Source organism: Ursus maritimus, unplaced genomic scaffold (assembly GCF_017311325.1).
Source record: "Ursus maritimus isolate PB19 unplaced genomic scaffold, ASM1731132v1 scaffold_17, whole genome shotgun sequence".
In the NCBI taxonomy this organism is placed as follows: Eukaryota; Metazoa; Chordata; class Mammalia; order Carnivora; family Ursidae; genus Ursus; species Ursus maritimus.
This window is the reverse complement of record NW_024424119.1, coordinates 12,298,327-12,323,199: the sequence shown is the minus strand read 5'-3', so window position 1 is coordinate 12,323,199 and position 24,873 is coordinate 12,298,327. Positions and strand designations below refer to the sequence as shown.

The following is a 24,873-nucleotide window of genomic DNA, read 5'->3' as shown; positions in this document are numbered from 1 at the left end:
ACATGCAGAACAAAAAGCTGTCAAATGAAAACATTAAGCATATGAATGAGACAGTGGGTTCTAATGGAACAGACCTAAAAATCAAGACAACTTACTTATTAGGCACTCTTATGTGTGTGTCATTTCATCTAAGTTTCAAAGAAAATACTGTGAAAACTTTAATAGGCTACTCTCTATATAATCAATAAACAGATAAAACGCACAAAACATACATAGCAAATATGCATTCTTAAGTTTTAAAATAAACATTTCTTTCTTCCAGTTGTGGAGATGTAATGACTTCAGGACACTAAAAAAATCTGTCAAAATAACTTGTTAGAAGTAGGAATATAACAAATTAAGCTCTAAATTGTAAGCTTCCTATCACAGTGTTTATTGGGGAAATAGTCTAATAAAAATTTTTTTTAGCTTACTAGTCATTATTGCTGTATGTTAGAAATGAGAGAATGTAATTCCTTGTACCAAAGACTACCACTGAACTTTAATACCTATAGAGGAAAATACTTTTCAGGAAATTTATGATATGTGCTATGAACTTATAACTTATCAAACAAACTTAATCCACATACTGTGCTTTGAATTTTGAGTACGGTAACATAATTCATAGAGAATACTTTAAAACACTTTAAAAATATTTTACACCTTTCACAAGCTAAAACACATCTTAGAAACTAACTCTATTAGAACAAATTTTTTAAAACACTAAAATGCATTCTGATCAAGTACTTTTAATTTCAAATAATTTTATAAACATCAGACGAGAGAAAATGTAATCAAATATGAGAATGGATATTTTAGTACTTGTTTTATAATTTTATTTTTATTTTTAAAGCTTTTATAACATACAGTTAATACTTAGAGAAAATGAGTTTTAGTGTACCCACAAGCATTATCAAATCTTCGTATTATACATGCTATATTCATTTAAGATCTTTAAGAAAAAATATACAATTACTGCTGAAGCCCACAATGCGCCCCTCTTCAGTCCCATTTCTCTCCTATCCCTGTGCTCTTTCCCTTCAGATACCCATTACTCCGAGTTTTTATTTCAACTTCATTTTAAATTTTAATCTGATTCTAAAGATCATTTACAGTTATTTTAACACCACAAGTTATTTTTAAGAGGGAAAACTAGCAAAGAAAAAGGCGAAATAAGTGATTCAGTCTCCTCAACCACTAACTGGATAGTATCACTACCTATCTCTTAGGATGGCTCTGAAGCTTAAGAGAGATAGTGCCTATAAACCCTTTACCATCTCAATCACTGAGCGCTTGAACTATAAGCCAGGTCCTATTCTAGGCACACTGTACATTAGCTGATTTAAACCTCAAGTTAACCTTATAAAGATTGTACCAACTATAATTATCTACATCAGTGGGGCAATTTTGACCTCCAGGGACATCTGGCAACGTGTGCAGACATTTCTGAATGCCATGTAGAAGGGGGACCGCTACTAGCATCTGTGCACAGAGGCCAGAGATGCTGCTGAACACCCTACAATGTACAGAACGGGCCACAATAAATAACGATGTGGGCCAAACGTCCGCAGTGCCAAGGCTGAGAAGTCTGGATCTACATTTTCAGATACATAATCTGAAACACAGACAGGTTATGTAACTCACCCTAGGACACAGGGCCTAAGTGGAGAGCCACTTACTAACAGCCTATTCCCTATTTGCTTCCTAAAAAAGTTATATTAAGAATAAACTGAAGCAGAGGCACCTGGGTGGCTCAGTCAGTTAAGCGTCCGACTCTTGATTTTGGCTCAGGTCACAGTCTCAGGGTTGTGAGATGGAGCTGGGCGTGGAGCCTGCTTAAGAGTCTCTCTCCCCCTGCCCCTCCCTACTCCCTCCCTCTCTTAAAAAAAAAAAAAAGAAAAGAAAAAAATGAAGTTAATATCTATTTCTATTTTCTATCTATCAAGTGTAAACTATCTGACCTAACTAAGGCAGTCTCTGCTTCATTCCAAAGCAGTAATTTTTACATAAATGTATTTAAAAATAAACAGTAAGTATCAGCTCCATGGAACAGAGTAGTATTTAACTTTTTCCTGCTTAATGAAAATACTTGAGAACACTTTAAAGCAACTGAGACTAAATTTCCTTAAAAATACAAAAATAAAATTTACCCTAGTAATGGTAACTCAATTCGTTGTACTTGCCTCATCTAGGGGGTCCACATCTGTCTTCCTCATCTTAATGAGTACATCATATGCCTGCTGAAGCGCTCTGACCTTAGCGTGAGAAACTCTAACGTAGGCTGGCAGACAAATAAACCATAAGCTGTAACAGTGACTGAAGAGACACTTGGCCCATTGTGGTGGATTTGTGTAACATCTCTTCGCCAACTTATGAGCTGTTTTTATCTCCTAGAAAGAGAATAAATAAAACATTATGGCATTTGGGACATTTGGCTAGCTCAGTCGGTAGAGCACGCAACTCCTGATCTCTGGTTCATGAGTTCGAGCCCCACACTGGGAGTAGAGATTACTTACAAAAAGAAAATTAAGGAAAAAAACACTATGGTATTTATTAAAATCCGTTAAGAGTGGGGGTAAAAGTGAGAAGGAAAAGAGAGAGAGGAATGTAATGTAAAATTTACCTCTAAAATGAAGCATTTCACAGTTTTACTTTCATGAGTGGCTTCCTACTTAGTGCCATGTGGTGCCCAGAACATTCATCTACAGAAGTTACTGCACTGTAATTATTTACTGGCAAGCACAAGTCTCCTACTAGACTAGAAATCCCTTAGAAGTGGGGATCATTCATATGTTTATAATATAATGATGGCTAATTAGTTGCCCTTCACATAAAAGGCACTCGTATGCTTGACGGATAAAAGGGTTTGAACCATTTGGAGCTTGTCAGTCCTTCAATGGCATTCTTGAAAAGTGACAGTCTTTCCACCTTTCTCCCTGCTGAAAATGTTTAAGATACCATAGGCTATTTCCTGCCAAAATTTCCACTCTGCCCTCCCTCACCAGTCTTTAATTCTTTCACTGACCGACTCCTTAAAAAGACATGTGCCACTGCAGGCAACATAGTCTGAGAAAGATCACAGACTTTCTTACCCAACAGACTGACAGTCACATTTTCTACTTCCGATTTGCATTCTGATTTAGTTGGAAAAGAGCAGGTATCAAAACCACCTGCTGAGCTTTACTCAAACTATGTATGTACTCCCACAGGGCACCTGAGTGACTCAGTTGGTCGAGCACCCGGCTCAGCTCATGACTATCATCAGGGTTGTGAAATCGAGCCCCATGTTGGGCTCCGTGCTCAGCACATAGCCCGCCTGAGATTCTCTCTCCCCCTCCGGTTTGTGCGCGCACACAAGCACGCGCGCCCTCTCTCTCAGATAAATAACTCTTAAAAAAAAAAAAACAACTATATATACTCCCAGAAACCATAGAACGTTCCAGATATGTCAGACTACCATCGTGTGCCTTACACTAAAGATCCCTCTGCTGGGATGTGTTCTAAATAAAAATGTCCTGGCCCACTAATTTTTCTTATGACCTCTATTTCCATTAGACTTAGAAGATACATTTGAAAATATAGTCCCCTGTTTTTCTAAGATAGGAAGGTTCTTTTCTTTTCCAGCTAGCCTGGGGGACAAAAATTCTGGTGAATATGAGATTTAAAGATTTAGTAACCAAATTCACCCATTGTAAAAACTGCCTTTTATTAAGCTGGTAATAGAAAAAAATATATATATGCTTATCTCCCTTCTGACATTGAGAGAAACGTGTACTATATGAAATTAAGGAACACTTCAGGTTACCTCTAGGATTTGGGGGACTATACACGAATTGGTAACACCCGAACTATAAATTTCATTCTGAAATTTTCCATGTTTTGTAGACCACAAATATGTCAACAATACATGTATAAAGGATGTTTCGTTTTAACTCACAGCTAACCACAGATTAACTCTTTATACCTAAATCAGATATAGTATTAAAGCAAGATGTCTAACTTGTCCTAAATTAGCTCCCTTTAATATTTGGCATAAAGTATATTTACACTAGCTGCAAGAGAAATGAAAACTGAAATCACAATGAGATACCACTTCACACACACAAGGATGGCTATCATCAGAAAGACAGATAATCACAAGACTGACAGGGACATGGTACGACTGGAACCTCATACTCTGCTGGCAGGAATTTAAAATGGTGTAGCTATTTTGGAAAACAGTCTCAACAGTTCCTCAAAAGGTTAAACATAGATACCATATGACACAGCAATTCTACTTCTAGGCATTTACCCAAGAGAAATGAAAACACACATTCACACGAACACTTGTACACAAATGTTCACAGCAGCACTACGCATAATAGTCAAAAGTAGGAACCACTTCACGTGTACATGAATGAAAAACTAAAATGTGATATATATTCGTACAATGGAATATTATTCAGCAATAAAAACAAATGAAGTACTGGCACGTGCTGCAACACGGATGAACTTACAAACATTACGCTATGTGAAAGGAGCCAGGCACAAGGCCACATCTTGTATAATTCCATTTGTGGAATATTTATTATGAAATGCCCAGAACAGGCGAAACAGATTAGTGGTTGCCTAGGGCTGTGGGGATGGATGGGAGGGTTAACAGGTTAAGAGGTGCAGGCTTTCTTTTTGGGGTAACGAGAACGTTCTAAAGCTGGCTGTGGCGAAGGCTGCACAACTCTGTGAATATGCTAACAGACACTGAGGATACTTTAAATGAGTGAGTTGTATGGTACAGGAATTATATCTCAATCAAGTTGTTTTTTAAAAAGTGTATTTGGTTCCCCAGGATTCTCCTAAAGCATAAACATAAGCATTCAAAAACTTCAGCCTCCATATTACAACAGGGTTGCGAGACATCTAGTTTACTTAACCACAGAGGGTCTTCAAATGGTTGCCATGGGTGGTAATTCTAAACTACGAGCTGCATATCACATATACATATTTTACATTTTAAATTAACATGTATTAGATAAAGAATATCTGACCTGTTTAGTTCTCTTAGCCATGAGTGCTGGACTGTTTGTAATGCTATTCCCAGTAGGGTGTCTACTAAAACAAAGTTTCAACTCCTGTGGTCTGTCAAAAAGCTTAAGGTCCAGTCTTGGAAAGTATTTGTAACTAAAATAAAAAGCAAAAATAGAACTGCTGATTTAAAATACATTAACTCTTCATATTATTCCAGAATTCAGGTGAGTATTTCTAAGTCCTTAAACAGTACCCAATATTATTCCCCAAAGTCCGGATACAGAAAAATAGTATTTTTTAAAACTGTAAGATGATGTAGTTATAAGATACACAGACTACCTACATGGAAACTTTGGCTTCTTCCTCACCCTGTAAGTTATTTTCCACCAATCCCTGGAAAACAGAAAATCCTGCTATCTTACTTGATAGAGGAATTAGTAACTTTCAACAGAAACCATGTGTTCAATAATAATTTATATTAAAAAGTAACATTTAGTATACTTTGTAATTTTGTTTTTCTTCATAGAAGTACCTTGCAGTGGTTTAAGAGGAAAAAAAATCCGTAAGATTTTTATTTTAGGGATATACCATAATTTCACCATTCTTTATTGTCGGACCTCTTTAGGTTCTATCTAAATTTTTGCAATTAAAGATCTATATACTTCTACCTTTGTGAAACTTTTCCTTAATGTCTTAGGATAATGCCCAATAATAGAGTTTGCTACGGTCAATGTTTATCAAAAGAATCAAAATTATTATATTCACTATCAAATTATTTCAAGAAAGGTTATACTTATATACACTCTATATAGTAGCACAACCTATTTTCAATCTGATTGATTAAAAATGCTTCTACTCACCATTTTGGTTTGCATTTCTTTGAATACTAGAAAAACTTAATATATTTTCATATTATTAATTATTGGGATTTCTTCTTGGAAATTGCCTACTTCCTGCCTTTGGACAATTTTCTTCTGGGAGAGACTGCCTTTCCCTATTTGATTTACCTTATACATGGATTCCAATATATAGTGATTAAACCAAAGTTAAAAAGAAATTCTATAATTAACATGTGATCAAAATAGCACTTAATTAAGCCACTAAGTTCCAGGTATATACTCTTCATTCTTATGCAGTCTATGTAAGATAATATATTAATTCCATATTTGTGGAAGACAATTATTTTATACTCCCTTTGCCTCAGATATTCTTTTAGGAATGCAGCCTAAGGAAAAAAACTATGTATATACACAAGGATACAGATAGCAAAGAAATGAAAAAAAAAAAAAATTCCACAAGAGACTAGTCAAACAAAACACAATAAATGCATGCAATATGGTCACTCAAAACGATATGGCACAAAAATATTTGTTAGCATGGAAAAATGTCCGGACCACTAAAGGCAGACACAGGTTACAAAGAATATGTACAATATGAACGCATATTTGTTTTAATATAGTAAATGCAAATTTATGCACAAAAACAGGAAAGATACACATACAGTTGTTACCAGACATTAAGTACTGGTGCTTAGATGATGTGCTAATTTTCTTTTTTGGTTTGATTTCCTAAGTTTGTTAAACTGTGTATTATCATAACTATAATAACAAATAACAATCACGTACATTTTAATTTCTTAAAAGGTTCCCATCCAAATTCTATTCTCCAAGTTTATTTTTTTTAATCCCAGTGTAGTTAACATACAGTGTTGTATTAGTTTCAGTCATAAAATACAGTAATTCAACAATTCCATACATCACCCAGCGCTCAGCAGGGACAAGTACCCTCCTTAATCCCCATCACCTACTTTAATAAATAATGATTCCTGGCACTCTACTTTTAAGGTTTCTTTGGTATCTTACTAATGAATAAGAATTTCAGTCTTTACATTGACAACAAAACCCCCCAAACATAGGAGAAACCTCACAAAAGTAAGTTCATTCTTCTCCAGAAATGAAATTTTTAAAGATTAAAATTTGATTAAATGTTTAGGTGAAGAGTGATGAACATCTGGCTTCCCTTCCAAACAGGCTGTCCAATTTTTAAGTTACAATGGCCGGTAACATCTTCATAGAATATTCATCTTCATGAGTTCACGGAATTAATTCTGAAAATGACTTTCACAAATGACTAATATACATATCTACTAATAATCACAAAAGATCAAAACAAATTATTAAAGCTGAACTCAACAATTTAAAAAAACTCCCGCTACCTGTACTTGGGTGGCAGGTCCTCTCCGTCGTCGGGCGGCGGCTCCGGCGGCATTATGAACACAGTGTGCTCACTTTTCTGTGAATCATCGAGCTCTATCAACTTGGTATCTTCGGCTGAATCAAAATCAACCTGAAAATAATTATTTTCTCCAATGAATCTGCATACAAGCAATATTTAGTTCCGAAATTTCAAAACTTAAGAAAAAATACCTTATCTGTTTTCTCTGTGCCTTTATCAGGAAACAGCTAGAAAAGAAGAAAAGAATTCTTGGTGAAATGTCTACTGTGAATTTATTAGAGATGACCTTAAATTCTTATTTTAAAAACTTTTAATAGCAGATAGGAAACACTTCACATACATTTTGGGGGCCCTACACTATCAGGTTACCATATAATGTTTTTCTTACGGCTATTAGAATAGAAACAATTTATTTTAAATAGGTTTTTCATAAATCCTTTTTCACAAGCAAATAACGGCCAGTCACGAGGAGAATATGGTTTCTCAAATCAAAAATTTCATTGTTATTAAAACCCTGCATTAGAGATTGATATTATCTAAGCTTCCCTCTAACTGGATGATGTCAGACTATCAATTTTATAAGTAACAAAAATGTTGAATAGTTTTAATCTTCTCCCCAGAGTTCTAGATCACATTGGTAGAATGGGAGAAAATCATTCAAGTCCTCTAAGGAGACTACAAAAATTATGTCATAATATTCTACCTTTTTCTAGATACAACCTCAAATTTTATATACTATGGCTTACATAAACAAATCAGCCCCAAGATCCACTTAGCAAAAATAAAAACTCCATTAAAAATGAGAAAAATAAATGTGAGTGATCAATGTGAAGAATCAACTTAAATTTCCTTACCATGGGTAAGTAAAACTTTGATATAAAACATATTTCCAAATATGCTTCATTAAAACAAAAAATTTATATTTAGCAAAAGTATTTGGAAAGACATTAAAACAGAAGAACAAAATGGCATATACTGACTATACTGCAAGAAGGTATAATGTTTAAAATGTGTAATTGAATTAAAAAAACCTAATAGTTAAGAGAAAACAAAACCAAGACTTCATTACCCATAAAGCTAAACTTTCTTAATGAACTACTAAATCTTATCTTACTTAGGTAAATAAAAACTGTGACATTTAGAAGTTTTAATGAAATGTTCTTGGTACTTAAGTTGCAAAACCAAAGTGAGATTCAAGAAAAATTAGCTATGTATCACAAAGGAGAAGTATTCTTATTTTCTTTTAAGCATAGGACTGGACACTTGTACACACACAGACCCTATCCTGTCTCCCTCAGATCATTTCATTAGTAATAATGATGACTAACTATACAGGCAGCCAAACTGTTAAAAGTTTTTCTTCAACACTTACACACAGGACAAACTTTTACCTTTTCTATGCAGTCATCAAAAAATGCCAATCCAGTATCTTTATCACTTACAAAACTACATTCTTCAATGAAACGAATAAAAATCTGTGTTTTGGATAAATGGGTGTAGAATTTTGTATAGGCACGATCTCGACTTTTTAAAAATCCTGAAGAAAACAAAATTACAATTAAATTCAACACTTAAAGTGGAACTAGAGGTTATACAAAATACTATGTTAAACCTGTACATACCTATATTATATTCTCTTCACCTCTATCCACATTTATAGAAGCTTTTACTAACCATATTCCAGTAACCATCACTCCTTCTGCCTGATTCAACCATAAAAAGTTTAACTTCTACCATTAACCTTTTTACTGAAGTCTGAACCTCCTATAAGGAACCTCTAGCCCGAGTTTCTCTTTTATGTTCTGCATAGCCTTAAGTAAGAAGGGTCAATGTCCGTCCCCTGCAATGCTGCCAGACAATTCTTGTACTGGCTTGTAAAAATTTCAGCTCAGTGACAGTTCGAGCACCCTGGCGATCCCATCCTTTCCCCTGCTAATTGTAGTCATCTACTGACTTCAAGGACACTCTCTCCTTCATTCACTGAAGACTAGGGCACATAATTCCAAGTCTTCTCCTCTCCAACTCCTACCATTATCATTCTTCAACATCCACAAGCACAAACCATCCAACACTTTAACGAGCTCTTAAGGCCTTAAATTTCAATGATCTATGGTCTATCCCACCTCAGTCACCAACTTCTACACAGTCACACACTCCCTGGACCTTTCTTGTTGGCATTCAAAACAATTCTGCCTCCCAAATCTAATTTACATATATATTACTTTCTGCCCATTACCCTTGTCTAATTTGCTTATTACTTAAGTACTCCTACCAGGTATTGGGGAGGGGGGGCTCTTTGAAATCTACAATCATTCCATATCCTTTTACTTTCTACCTAACCCTCCTATCTTCACTTCTCTCCTTATCCAATTTTGATTCCATGTCATAGAGTACCATCATTTCAATTACTTTCTTGTCAACACTCTCAATTCTTACGTTCTTTTGTCCTTTTTGTCAAATTCACCCAGTAAAACAGCCCTGGAGAAACGTATTGCCTGCTTTCTCTGGACCTATACCAGTGTGGCCGAACACAACTTAAAAGGGGAAAAAAACAATTCCACGACTAGGCTGATCAGAACCACTTATACCTTCATTCCTGACTAGCAATCCTACTAAATTTCTGGAATCAACTTAATTTCCCTTTACCCGTGTTTTCACAACTATTTCCAACTTTTTTTTTTAAGATTTTATTTATTTATTTGACAAAGATAGAGACAGCCAGCAAGAGAGGGAACACAAGCAGGGGGAGTGGGAGAGGAAGAAGCAGGCTCATAGCGGAGGAGCCTGATGTGGGGCTCGATCCCAGAACGTCAGGATCACGCCCTGAGCCGAAGGCAGACGCTTAACCACTGTGCCACCCAGGCGCCCCTATTTCCAATTTTTTAATTCTCTCCTATCATGTTCCCTCCCCCATTTCTAAATGATCACACCTTATATTGAAGAGAAAATGAAAATTATTAAGAGAATTACCATCATTATCTCACTACAAAAATCTATGACTTTCTGCAGCTATCAGTTACTCCTTCCCTCTTTCTACAATGACGGCGTCCCTCTTATCTAAGGCCAAGCCCACACAAACCTGGGATTCCAGCCCTTTCGGTGTTCTCAGGACAATTTTCCCTCTCTATTAGTTACTTATCAGCACAACCAAGTCTCTCTCTCATTTTAAAAAACCTTTCCTTAAAAAATAATCAGATCCTTCCTCTTTCTGCTGTTTCAATAAAGGGCACGACCATCCATCCACTTGGTTGACAAAGACAGAAATCTCAAAGCTGCTCTTGACATCTCCCTCTATCTTATATCCCCTATTCAATCACCAAGTTGTATTCAATCTACCTCCTAAAAAAACACCACTCCTCCATTCATACTACCGTCAGTTAACCCAGGGCACTTCCACGATCACTTGGACCAATGCGATAACCAACTAACTGGTAGATCGTGCTTTGGATGCCTCCAATTCAATCTCTGCATAGAAGGCAAAGAAAAAAATTTTTTTAATACTGATCTTTTAAAAATGAAAACCTGATCCTATTACCTACTGAAATATTCTTCACAGGCTTCTAATTACTCTTAAAGACAGAAACTCTTCACTGGTCCTGAAAGATCCTACATGATTTGGCTCACACCCACCATTTTCAAGCATGGTTTTTGAGCCACTTTTCCCTCCAGCCTTTCTTTCTTTGATGCTTCAGGGCATTCCACAAGCTGTGGTCCTCACTCCATCCCCTTGAGATACTAATTAGTTGAGAAATGCTTAAATAAAATAGAAATAAATTATTCTTCACAAGTAGTAACAAGGTCTTTTTTCCTTCTCCTAGTGAATCTAGGCGATGATCAGCAAAGGCCGCTAAAATTATTAAATGAAAGGCTGATGGGGAAATTTTAATGAATGAATGAATGAGGCTAACAACACACTGATCAATCCTAGGAGCACTAAAAGTGGGACAGCGATACATGTATGTGGGTTGCAACAGGAAGTGGTGAACACCATGTGTTTTTGGCACTACTTGCCAAGAAAACGGAGCCTGAATCTAGTCAAGCTCTCGAACAGTACTATTTAATTCAGTAATCACTCCCCACACGTGACAATTTAGCACCTGAAATGGGACTGGTCCAAACTGAGATGTGCTATAAATATAAAACACATGCTGATTTCAAAGCCTTAGTACAGAAAAAAGAATGTAAAGTATTTCATTAAAATTTTAGAAATTTAATTACATGTTGGTACCATTTGGGATATTTTAAGTTACAAAAACAAACTATGAAAATTAATGTCCCCTACTGCTTCCTTTTTTTTTTTTTTTTTTTTTTTTTTTTTGACTATAGCTACTAGAAAATTTTGAATTACATGTGTGGCTCACATTACATTTCTATTGGACAATGTGTCTCTTAATCCAAACACAAGTTTACAGGAAATACAGATGATGGAAGAAATGTTATATAGCACCATGGGGATATGATCAGCCAAAAGCACATACCATACGTATCTAGGAAATTCTAAAGGATAATTCAAAGTTTATGGGTGAAATGATGTCTTACTTAGAATTTGGAAAGAAAGGGGGGGAAGGATGAAACAGAAATGGTGAAATGTTGATTGCTACTACTGCTAAGGTCGGAAGATGCTATATGAGAGTACGTTATTCTATTTTCATACATGTTGGGAAAGTCCGCCTAATGAAAAGTCAATCTAAAACCCACAGGTAATTCCTATTCATTTTTCAGACCCAAGCTTAATTGTTACTTCTTCAGGGAACCTTTCCCTGACCTAGCACTGTCACCATAGCCAATACATTCCTTTACAATATACTTAGTAAAATGTAATTAGTATTTGTGTTACTGTCTAATATCTGCAGCCTTCATGACACTAAATACTATTCTGTTAACAACAAAAATCTTAGGCCTCAGATACTAACTAAATATCTTTCTAAATTCCATTAGTAATGCCACTCTCCCACTGAGACACAGAGAGAGAATATGTATGAATTAGTGACCCACGACTGCCCATTAGAAAAACTCCACATCTTTAGTCTGGCACTTAAGACTACCCATAATCTGAGCTCTAATCTTATTTTCAGCCTTATCTTTCACAACACCACTAAAGCTCTTCTTTGGTCAAACTCTACCAAACATGCTATTATAGGCTGAACCCCATAATTCTTATATTGTATCCCCTCCCCCTAATTCTTTTTTTTTTTTTTTAAGATTTTATTTATTTATTTAACACAGATAGAGACAGCCAGCGAGAGAGGGAACACAAGCAGGGGGAGTGGGAGAGGAAGAAGCAGGCTCACAGCGGAGGAGCCTGATGTGGGGCTCGATCCCATAACGCCAGGATCACGCCCTGAGCCGAAGGCAGACGCTTAACCGCTGTGCCACCCAGGCGTCCCCCTCCCCCCAATTCTTATGTTGAAGTCCTAATCCTCAGTATTTTAAAATGTTACTGTATTTGCAGATAGGGTCTTTAAAGAAGTAATTAAGTCAAAATGAAGTAATTAGGGTGGGCTCTAATCCAATCATTAATGTTATAAGAAGGAGAAATCTGGGGGCTCCTGGGTGGCTCAGTCATTTAAGTGACCAACTCTTATTCCGTCTCAGGTCATGATCTCAGGATCATCGGTTTGAGCCCCATGATGGACTCTGTGCTCGGCAGGGAGTCTACTTGAGAGTCTCTCCCTTCCCACACGCCCCCATTTCTCCCTCTCTTTAACAAATAAATCTTAAAAAAAAAAAAAAAAAAAAAAGTAGTGGAAATCCGGATACAGATACACCCAGAAGGAAGGGCATGACAGGGAGAAGACGGCCATCTTTACAAACCAAGAAGAGAAGCCTCAGAGGAAACCAATCCTGCCAACACGTTGATCTTGGACTTTAAGCCTCTAGAATTGTGAGAAAATAAATTTTTGTTGTTTAACCACCCAATCTAGGACACTTTGTTATGGCAGACAGGACAAACTAATACACATGCCTTATACATTTGTTCTTGAGGTTTCTTCCATTCTGTTACTACCATTAATGATAATAGCTGTTGTCATGAGTACTGTAATTTTACTAGTTGCTTCACATACATTTAATCTTCACAACCATTCATGAAGTAGATATCACCCCATTTTATTCATGAGAAAACAGAACCTCAGAAAGGCTTAATAAATAGCAAAGGAGAAATTCTATTCAAATTTGGCTTTTAATGCATATTGTTTTTGTTTTTAAAGATTTTATTTATTTGAGACAGAGAAAGAGCACGAGCAGGGGGAGGCACAGAGAGAGAAGCAGACTCCCCACTGAGAAGGGAGCCCATGACACAGGGCTCAATCCTAGGACACTGAGATTATGACCTAAGCCAAAGGCAGATGCTTAACCAACTGAACCACCCAGGCACCCCTAATGCATACTGTTTTTTAGAAAGCCTTTCCTGATCATCTCCATTTATCTAAATTCTACCCATTCTTCAAAGTCATGCTCTTTTTCCATGAAGTCTTCTGAAATAGTCCTTTGGAAAAATGCTCCCTTTTTCTAAATTTGGGAACTTCTCAATGAATTATTAATTATATAAAATCTGTTTTCTTGAGTACATGTTCGATTTTAAAAAGCATTTTAGATTTAGTCTCCATTTACTATCCCATAGAGCTAGATTTTAACACTTCTTTATATCCCTATCTAATAACTAGTCAGACTTGGTAAGATAATAAATATTCAAGAGACAGGTTATCCTGAAGCTGAGATGATAAAAGTCAAAAGAATTATTAGAAAAGTAGAGATTTTTTTTTAAAGTAACTACTGGGTAAAGTACAGAAATATAAAATAATTATCATATGAATTTTTTTTTGTATTTGAAGGTTGCTACTACACATAAGAACAGTGGAATAACAACAGAAGTATTTATAATTCCCTAAAATAACACTCAAAAATATGAGTATAGTGTTTTCCCCTGAAACAAAGCTATGTTTTTCAAAAATCTAAGATCTGGTGGCCTTATTCCAAAAACTGTTAGGGAATATTGTAAAGCGAAGAATGTATAAATCGAAGAATTATGCAAAATTGAGGAAACATCTAAAAGCAAATCACCAGGTATGTTCTACTAAGATAACTGACTACCCAGGAGATATAAGCAACATCTTTGACTTTTCATAATTAAAGGTCTCCAGTTTCAGATTTCTCAAGGAAAAATGGGGTATAAAGTTGAAAGGAATTCTTCCCAGAGCTGGATCACAAATACACAAATATTCATTTATTTTAATATACAATTCTAAGAACTTATATAGTGACTATTTTGGGGGGAGCAATACCAAATAGAAAACATTTTTCATTTCAATGAAAAGTAACTATATTTTCAATGCCACTCACCCTGTCGGTCAAACAATGAATCAACAGCTGTGGCTTTATTTGAAGGAGCCTCTGTGATTGGTCTGAGGTATGTTCTATATCCTTTTAAAATAGATGCCATAAAACGCAAAAATGCCTCTTGAATTTCCATCTCAAGTTGTGTTGTCTTCTTTTGCCAGGAGAAATCTGCTTCGATTGGAGTCATCTCAATTGCTGAGCCTTCCTGAGTTTTTCGGTGAACTGACAAATGAAGAGAAAACGGCATTAATACAGAATGTTATACAAGTAATGATTTAACAATTAAGAAAAACTGTCAAAATAAAACCCGTGACTTCCTGAAGTTCCTCTCTTCATTAATGTAAAGGAATCACTGGCAGGAGCTAGCAGGGAGGCGCAAGCAGACAGGACACAAAGAACATACTCAAAAAGTCATGAACCACAATATTAATGTTTTAGTACTGAAATTTTGTTTTGTAATGAGATTCCTATTAAATTGAAGAATTTTCTCATATCTATTCTTTCATTAAAAATATTCCTTTCTCCTCACAGGTACCTGAAGACAGCTGGGGATACAACTTCTTTAAGGTACTAAGCAGATTTTTGCACGGCTTTTTGGGAAGCTGTTTCCAGTTCATGTTCTTCTTTTCATCGGATCTATTAAATAAAAGCATAATTAATAAAATCTGTTATAATCTCTTTTTACTTAGCAAAATTCTTACATCAAATTAAAAAAGAAAATGGAAAGGGCATTTTTGCTCAAATTACAATTGACACAGTCTGAATAAATGGTTTTCAAGGAAGTTCTCTTTACATCTCAAACAACCTCAGTTAAATTTGGTCATCTCACTCTAATGCTCTAACACAGATTTTCAAGGCTGGAGTTATGAATCCAACACCAAAGTCTTGCTTCAGAAGTTACATTTTAGATTTATAATATTTTAAGTGACAGATTTAACTAACACTTCAAACTACCTATTAGAAGTAAGTCTCAGTAAATGTCACAGAGTAATATATAAAGCATATTCTGACTATAATTCAAATAGCACTTAAGGGAAAAAAAACTTCGAAGTTCAAAGGAATACTTCTAAATAATGCACGAGTCAAAATATTTTAATAGAAATAAGAAACATTTAGGGGCGCCTGGGTAGCGCTATGGTTAAGCATCTGCCTTCAGCTCAGGGCATGATCCCAGTGTTCTGGGATCGAGCCCCACATCAGGCTCCTCCACTAAGAGCCTGCTTCTTCCTCTCCCACGCCCCCTGCTTGTGTTCCCTCTCTTCGCTGGCTGTCTCTCTGTCAAATAAGTAAAATCTTAAAAAAAAAAAAAAAAAAAGAAGAAGAAACATTTAAAACTCTACAAAGATGGTGTGCCAGGGTGGCTCAGTCAGTTGAGTGACTGACTCTGGGTTTTAGCTCAGGTCGTGATCTCAGGGTCCTGAGACAGAGCTCACGTCAGGCTCCACGCTCAGCGTGGAGACTGCTTGAGTCTTTCTCCCTCTCCCCCTCCTCCTCATGCTCTCTCAATCCTTCTCTCTAAAATAAATAAATAAATCTTAAAAAAAAACAAAACAAAAACAAAAAACCTCTACAAAGATGAAAGCCTATTTATCAACCATGGGCCACAGCTAACACTATATACATCATCAAGCCAACATCATTTATGAACATCAATGCAAATATTTTAAATTTTTTAGAAAATTTAATCTGCTAGGATATAAAAAATAAGATGATATATATTTCAGGAATGTAAGGATTATTCACTATTAATTGATTTTATAATGTTATTTACCACACAGAAAACAAAGGAGAAACAATGCTCATCTCAATAGCTGTACAAAAGTATAAAATTCAACACTACTTAAGAGGTTTTTAAAAATCATTATGTGGAAGTAGAAGGAAAGTTCCTTAATTTATTATTAAGCAATCAAAACCCTACAGTGGAGCTAGCAAACCTTTTCTATAAAAGGTCAGATATTAAATATTTCAGGTTTTGAGGACCATATGGTCTGTCACAACTTGTCAGATGTATCATTATAACATGAAAGCTGCCTCACAGACTATGTAAATGAATGAATTTTGTAATTTTATCTACAAAAATGAGCCATGGGCCAGATGTCAATTCTTGCTTAAAGCAACAGCCATACTTAATGATGGAGTGCTCAAAGCATTCCCTTTAAAATCAGGAGTAAGACAAGATACCAACTATGACTACGCTATTCAACACTAAGCTGGGATCCTAGCCAGAGAATTAAGACAAGAATTTAAAAATATGTAAAGATTGTACATGATGTGATTGTTTACGGCCAGAAAACTGACAAGAATCTACAGACAAAACAGAATTCAATTAAGCCACTATGCAGCAGCCGACTACATGAAAACCAACAGCACTTCTATAATGCAGCAACAAACGGAAACTGCAATTTAAATTATATTTTACATATCACTTAATATAATCATACGATAAAAATCACACAGCACGCAGGAATAAATAAGTCTAACAAAAGATGTTCATGGTCTTTATGGAGAAAGCTGCAAAGATTATTAAAAAAAAAAATGTAAGGACACCTGGGTGGCTCAGTCGGTTAAGCATCTGCCTTCGCCTCAGGTCATGATCCCAGGGTCCTGGGATCCAGTCCCACATGGGACTCCTGTGGGGCTCAGCGGGGAGTCTGCTTCTCCCTCTGCCTGCCACTCCCCCTGCTTATTTGCTCACTCTCTCCCTCTGACAAATACATAAAATCTTTAAAAAAAATGTAAAAAATCTATGAAGTAAAATACTACATACATGGGTAAGGAGACTACATAAAAAAGAAGTCATGTGCCCCCAAATTAATCTATAAATTTAACAGAATTCTAACCAAAATCACAGCATTATTTTGCATGGAACTTAACAATATATTAAAATTTATACAGAAAAGCAAAGGACCAAATATAGTGAAAACAATTTTAAAGAACAAGGGTAAAGAAAGGGACTTGTCATCTCACAATATTTTTTTTTAACATTATTGAGATATAATTCACACACAATTCACCCACCTGAACCGTGGTACTTGATGGATTTTTAGCATATTCATAGAGCTGTGTAACAACCCACAATTTTAGAATATTTCCATCACCTCAAAAAGAAACCCTGCATCCCCCACCTCAGTCATTAACTTCCAATTCCCCCATCTTCCTATTCCGACGCAATCACTAATCTACGTTCTCTGTCTATAGATCTGCCTTGGACATTTAGTATAAATGAGATCATATAAGCTCTTTTAGCACAAATGTTTTCAAGGTTCACTGATGTTTAAGACAACCTAATTTTATTTTATTTTATTTTTAGATTTTATTTATTTGACAGAGAGAGCACGCACAAGCAGGGGGAGCAGCAGGCAGAGGGAGAAGCAGGCTCCCCATTGAGCAAGGAGCCCCATCTGGAACTCAATCCCAGGACTCTAGGATCACGACCTGAGCTGAAGGCAGACGCTTAACTGACTGAGCCACCCAGGTGTCCCTTAAACAACCTGATTTTATTTTATTTTATTTAAAGATTTTTACTTTTTGTTTTTTTTTTTAAAGATTTTATTTATTTATTCGACAGAGAGAGAGACAGCCAGCGAGAGAGGGAACACAAGCAGGGGGAGTGGGAGAGGAAGAAGCAGGCTCATAGCGGAGGAGCCTGATGTGGGGCTCGATCCCACAACGCCGGGATCACGCCCTGAGCCCAAGACAGACACTTAACCGCTGTGCCACCCAGGCACCCCTGAACAACCGGATTTTAAAGCCATAAGATAGTGTTATACTAGCAAGAGTCTAAAACAGACCAAAGGAACAGAGTAATAAGTGTATTATAAATATAAATTGATTTGCAAATTAATATATAATATGGAATTGTAAAATATAAAATATGTATAAATGTAAAATATAAAAATTGATATGCAATGGTGTTGACACTAAAGACCACTGGGAGGAGATGAACTGGTTATCCAATATACAGTGCTATGAGAGAGATTTATTCAGGTAAGAAAAATGAAATGGTACTTCTATGTCATGTCATACAGTAATATCAAGTTCAACTGAATTAAGGCCCTTAAGTGAGAAGGGCAAAACCTTACAAATTTAAGAACATCCACAATAGGGGTGCCTGACTGGCTCAGTCAGTAGAACATGTGACTCTTGATCTCAGGGTTGTGAGTTTGAGCCCCTATGTATGGTGTGGAGTTAACTTAATATAAAAATTTTTAAAAAGAAAAAGAAAGAAAGACTATCCAGAATAGTATTTCATGACCTCAAGGCAGAGGATTTCATATACAAGAACCAAAAACAGCAATCAATAAAAAGAAACTGATAAATCTGATCAATTAACACAAGCTTCCGCTCATCAAAGCACACCATAAACAGAATGCAAGTGCAAGTCACAGTGCGGGAGAAGCTGTTTGCAAAGCATATAACAGACCAAGAAATAGCCAGGTTATATAAAGAAGTGATACAAATCAAAAGAAAAAGACAAACAAGCTAACAGAAAAATGCACCAAAAAAAGGAAAATCCAATTCACAGAGAGGAAAATCAAAGGGCAAAAGAAATTAAAATGCCCCATTTGCTACTAATTAGGGAAATATGAATTAAAGACACAATGAGATCCCATTACCATCAAATTAATTTTAAAGTCTGACCATAACAAGTATCGGCAAGGACTAGAACAAAGAGAATTCTCATTTGCTTCCAAAGAGGAGTTAAACTTGGAAAAGTAATATGGCATTAGCTATGTCTACAAACCATGCTTCGGGAGAATTCCTGCCCATGGACTCAAAGAAATATGCACAATAATAATCAGAGAAGCCTGTTCAAAATTACAAAACACATAGGTACAATCTAAATACCCAGCAACACTGTTAAACCCTAAAAATGAAGTAGAGCTACATGTCTCAACACAGATGAACCCCAAAAGAATGCCAAGTACAAAAGCAAGTCACAGGAAACTATACAAACAAAAAAATTTTAAAACATGCAAAACAAAATATCATTTAAACAAATACATGTATAATAAATGTTTCAAAAACACATGGAAATGATCATGACAAACACCAAATTCAAGATAACAGTAAATCAGGAGCAAAATTATGTTGCAGAGGACTATCCAGGGTTTCAAATTCACTGGCAATATTCTATTCCTTAATTTGCATTATGGATACATGGGAGTTAATTTACATTATTCTTTATAATTCTTGGGTATCTAGAACATTTCATAATTATTTAAGTACAACTGAGCAGAGTTCAAAGTTATTTTAGAAAACAAAGTTTCTGATCAACAGAAATATTTCAGAAGTTACTTAAAACTGGGAAAAATTAAGAATCTCCATAATATTATTTTATTCAGAATAGTAATTAAAGTAAGGCAAACATCTGAGTTAAACTTCATAAATAATCATTTCCAAAAGCACCACAATGTATACAACCCTAAAATAATTGTTTTTCAGGGATAGCAGCTAAAAAACAACAAAATGTGTGCTACAGGAAATATTCAGTGGTTCATTACTTCAAGGCTATAAATAAGTCGAAGTATACGTAGTAAAGAGCTACCATAATTACACAGTTTCAAAAATAAATGGCAGATCCATTTCAAAAACATTTTAAGTGATAGCAAATGTTTTCCTCCTTCTTTACATATTCCTTTGGTTCATTTAGGGATAGTTTCCCAACCTATTCCATTGCTTTTACCACTGAAGTCTCACCACAATTCTTACCCCATTTATTTTCTGCAAATCTCAAACAGTAAAGAACAAAAAAACTCCAGGATCTAGAGTTTGGCACCAAGGCTAAGGAATTTTCAACAATTACTGCCCTTTCCCACTTTTTTTTCCAAGGGGGTTGGGGGGCGGGGACTAGCTCTTGAGCACTGACCCAGAGCTGCTTTTATTAATGTTATACTCTCCTCTCTGAATCCCCAGTTACACCACTGCTGTACATTTTATCACCTCCAGTAAACACAAAGTATGACTGATTTTTAGTATAAACTTCTCTGCAATAAGGGGCGCCTGGCTGGCTCAGTCTGTTAAGTGTCTGTCTTCAGCTCAGATCCTGATCCCAGGTCCTAGAATCGAGCCCCATGTCCGGCTCCCTGGTCAGCAGGGAGTCTGTTCTTCTCCTTCTGCTCCCCCCCTTTCCCCGCTCATGCTCTCTTTCTCTCTCAAATAAATAAAATCTTTTAAAAAAATTATCTGCAATAAAACAGATCCCTAAAAAATTCAAATCTTGACAACTAATGAAATGGCGTAACATTATCCTATATTCTAACTAAACTCAAACAGGTAAACTCATTTTTTCAAAGCTTACGTATGAATTTTGAATTAAACCTAGAAAGCGTATCATCTCTTGAGCTCTGAAAGCAGTGTTTAACTTTTTTTTTCAAATCCATATTCTCTTTTGACAAACATAAATATTTTCTGCCTATTGCCAACATTATTACCAAAATATACACTAATGTTGAACATGTTCTTTTCCAAACTTTCCAGAATTCTGATAGTTGCCATCACTGAGAATTACTGTATTAAAGATGAAAACTTATGAACAACATTAAAAATAGCATACTTCTAGATTCTGTCAATGAGCTGTAACTACAGATGGGGGAAAATATAAATGGGAGATAATATAAAAAGAATCAACTTACACATATAACATGTTTGTATCCAAGTCAATGCAAACAACATCCTGTGGTGGGTCATGAAGATCAAAATACCTTGAGTCAACTCCAACTATAAATGGCAAAGGTGCACTAAGGACTGCCGCCAGTGAAAGAGGACAAAGGGGAATATACGGGCACTGCCACTGAAATGGAAAGATCATCTGGGGAAAAAGTTTTAAAAAATTAACCAAATTCGAAATTTGCAATGAAAAGCATGTAATTAACTATTACTGAAAGGGACCATTAAAAAGCAGTGAAGTGTAGTTTCTTTTACCTTACACTTCATTCCAAAAACTAAATGGCTATAAAATATTACTTAGCAGTACTATGAACCAATGTGATTAAAATCTTCAAGCGTGACAATTATCACAAGCACAATAAAAATGCTTATAGCTCTTTGCGTGTTAATTCTTATAATGCCATATAAAACCCACATCCACATTTTTAGAAAAAGTCAAAGCAGAGAGAGAAAACTGCCCCCCAAAATTATAAAACAAATTCATGATCTTTAACTCTTATGCACTTCATCCATCTATTAATTCTCAAAGTAACCTTTGACTAAAATCCAACTAAGAGCTTCAAGGACTGAAAAATATTAAAATGATTCTCTTAAAAATGTAATAGTAAACTAAACATTTCAATAAAAAAATTTCCTAACTGCTCAAATAAACACAAAATGATTCAACTTCACTGAAGCTTGGCATCTTAAAAAAATACTAGTCAATATAAAACATGCCTCAAGAATCTTTATAAAGCTCTACCTTGTGTCATATGTGCTTTAAAAAAAAAGACAAGTTTTGATAAATCAAAAAACAGACTAAAATTTCAATTATCAGCTAATATGAAAATTCTAATCACTGATAAAATTTTTCCTCTACTACAAAAATCCTTGCTATACCTTATCCATCATCACTCCCCCCAAAGAAATGCCTATAGCATTTATTACATCTGCTGGTTATTCCAGATGCTTGTTCAGGGTAGGATTTTGTCTTCAATCATTTATTTATCAAATATTTCCGCACTTATTATGAGCCAAGCACTATTCTAGATAAGGCTACAACAGTGCCTAAAACAAAGATCTCTGCCCTCCTGAGGTTTACAGTTTAGCAAAAGAGTCAGGAAACTTTTTTCTGAACAAGAAAAATAGGCAATACTTCAGGCCTTGTGAGCCATATTGTCTCTCACAAATGTTTAACTTTGTCTCCATGCATGAAAGCAGTCACACACAGTATGTAAGTAAATGACCTATGTTCCAGTAAAACTTTATTTACAAAAACAAGTGGCAAGGAGGATTTGACCAGTGGGCCATAGTTTGCCACCACCTACCTGGTCTAGCAGAAAGAGGCAGAAAATAAACAGAGGACACAATAAAAAAATATACACATACACCCTATCATGAAGTGCTAAGTGCTATGGAAAAGGAAAAAGGAAAGCCAACTGAAGGGGATGAGAGTTCAGAAAAGGAAGGGGGGAGCAGGTTATATTATTAAACAGGCCAAATAGGGTAGACTTCATTAAGAAAGTGACAACTGAGTCTAGACCTGAAGGAGGGATCTAGGAGATATCTACAAGAGTGCTTTTGAGAGAAGGAACAGCTGGAGCAAAAGCTTAAGGTATGGGGCCTGCCTAATATACTCAGGAGTAGCTTGTGTGCTGGAGCCTAGTAAGCAAGGGGGCAGAGGAGCAGAAATCAGATCAGAGGGCAGACGGACAGAGCCACTCCCACAGGACCTTGCAAGGACTTCAGATACCTACAGTGAAAAACTATTTTCCATTTAAAAAAAAGTACATTACACCTGCAATTGCGTAAAAAAATTTTAAAAACAAAAGTAACAGCAAAATGTGACACGCTTGTATTCGACTTTGACTTTTACAGCTCAATCATAAAGAGGGTCATTTTTCAATGTTTGCCATGGGGCTCCATTAATTCTTCGATACTCTTTGATATTCAAATCATTCTCCTCCTGAAGAACTTATCCTGTCATCATTCCCTTCCATTTTCTCTTCTTTAAATGGTAAATTGCCAATCTTCACTTACAATGGTTTTGCATGCCAATTCAGGCAGTTCTCCAACATCAGTTACATAAATTTCATGCAATCTTGCATTTTCCATAAGATTTCCAATTACACATTACAATTTTTCCACCTGTTCTTGCACTGTATTGCTAAAATCAATCAAGAGATTGGGCCACAAAGATTCTGACCAAGGAACATAGGTAAACACTAATGTTTTACAGGAAGGAGTGGGAACTTTCTAACACTGTTCAGTTCATTAACAAATATTTTCACATTACAATGGCTTTTGCTTTCGTATGCAACTGTGGAGGTTTGGAAAATTAATACATAATGAGGATCTCTGCTACCCATAAACTATCTCACATTGGTTTCTTTAGTTTTCAGTCATAGTAGCATTTCTCTGACCAAATTAAGATCTTGGAAACATATCCCATTTGTTGACTTAACAGGTATTTACTGAGTGCTTGCTTACTCCATGCTATTAAGCTGTGGTAAGTGCTGAGGACACAAGGATAATAAAATGTAATTTTTAAAATGTAACTTGCGTGGAAATAAGGAGAGTCAACTATTTGAAATGAAACATAAAATGAAAAATAAAGTTGGAGAAATGACATCCAAAATTTTATACTATAATCTATAAAGTCCTACATGATCAGACATCTAATTGCAATGGGAAGCCTTCAAAAAACAGAGGAAGACTTGATTTTATGTTTTACATAATAGCTAAGCATCTGTACATTATCCTAGTTCACAATCATTTAGAATTTCCTATGTTATGGCTCACAATGATTAAAAGTTAAAACTGGGAGTAATTAATTGTAATTCATTTGCATAATTTTAGGGCAGATGAAATTGGCCAGAGCCTCCTGTTTAATAAGCTTCATTCACAAGTTTTGCTATGTAATCACAGAGTCTCTGAAGTACTCTAATATATTAAAAATCAGAAACTGAAATTTTCTCTCAAATAGAAACCACCTTTTTTTTCTTTAGACTTACTATGTCTCTTTGCCACTCTATTATATTTGTTAAACATTTCCTGGTAATTTCAAAGTTGCTTTCATTGAAGGAAATTTCCCTTTAGAGTAAAAATTCTGTCAGTTATCCTGTACTGCAAGGACAATTCTATACTTACAGCTACAACAGCTTCAGCTACTCCAGTCAACACAGCTGGCCTAAGAGAATGCAGCAGAATCTTACTCTCAAGTAAAACAAAGAGCAGCAGTGTTGCACAATTCTCAGGACCCAGATTCATTAACAAGGTGCTGAAGTCGGCTCCACTAGGAGAAAAGAGAAAAAGATGATTATGAACTATTTTGCTAAAATATGTTAAGATTTGCTTATTAAATTATTTCCTAAATATTAACAGATTGAGAAGCTAGTGCTAATTTCAAGTGTTGATTTAGTTATCACCGAGAAGTAGCACATTTAATGAGAGAGTATGTAACAGTATGAATCAAATTCATCCTTTGGTAACAAAGGGGAGTTTATCAGGGAAGATTTTCCCAAAGAACCATTTGAGCTGAGCTCAAAAGAATGGAAGTTAGGGAGAAGCCAACATACGCAGAGGCAATAAAGCAAGAAAAAGCTACCATCATTTCCACAAAATTGAAACACACTTATTGTGACTAAAGCATAGTAAAAAAGGGGCAAA

The 24,873-nt window shown here is 35.6% G+C and overlaps 1 protein-coding gene across 1 annotated transcript in view; it reads right to left on the bottom strand.

Annotated features, from left to right (window-relative positions):
- Positions 1–24,873, bottom strand: part of DENND4C (DENN domain containing 4C) — a 122,232-nt gene that overhangs the window by 40,764 nt on the left and 56,595 nt on the right. The window contains 9 exon segments of the mRNA XM_040631467.1: positions 2,163–2,369; positions 5,004–5,136; positions 7,199–7,329; positions 7,410–7,445; positions 8,610–8,755; positions 14,560–14,778; positions 15,092–15,192; positions 21,192–21,367; positions 24,355–24,499. Of these exon segments, the coding sequence (XP_040487401.1) occupies positions 2,163–2,369; positions 5,004–5,136; positions 7,199–7,329; positions 7,410–7,445; positions 8,610–8,755; positions 14,560–14,778; positions 15,092–15,192; positions 21,192–21,367; positions 24,355–24,499 (1,294 nt within the window).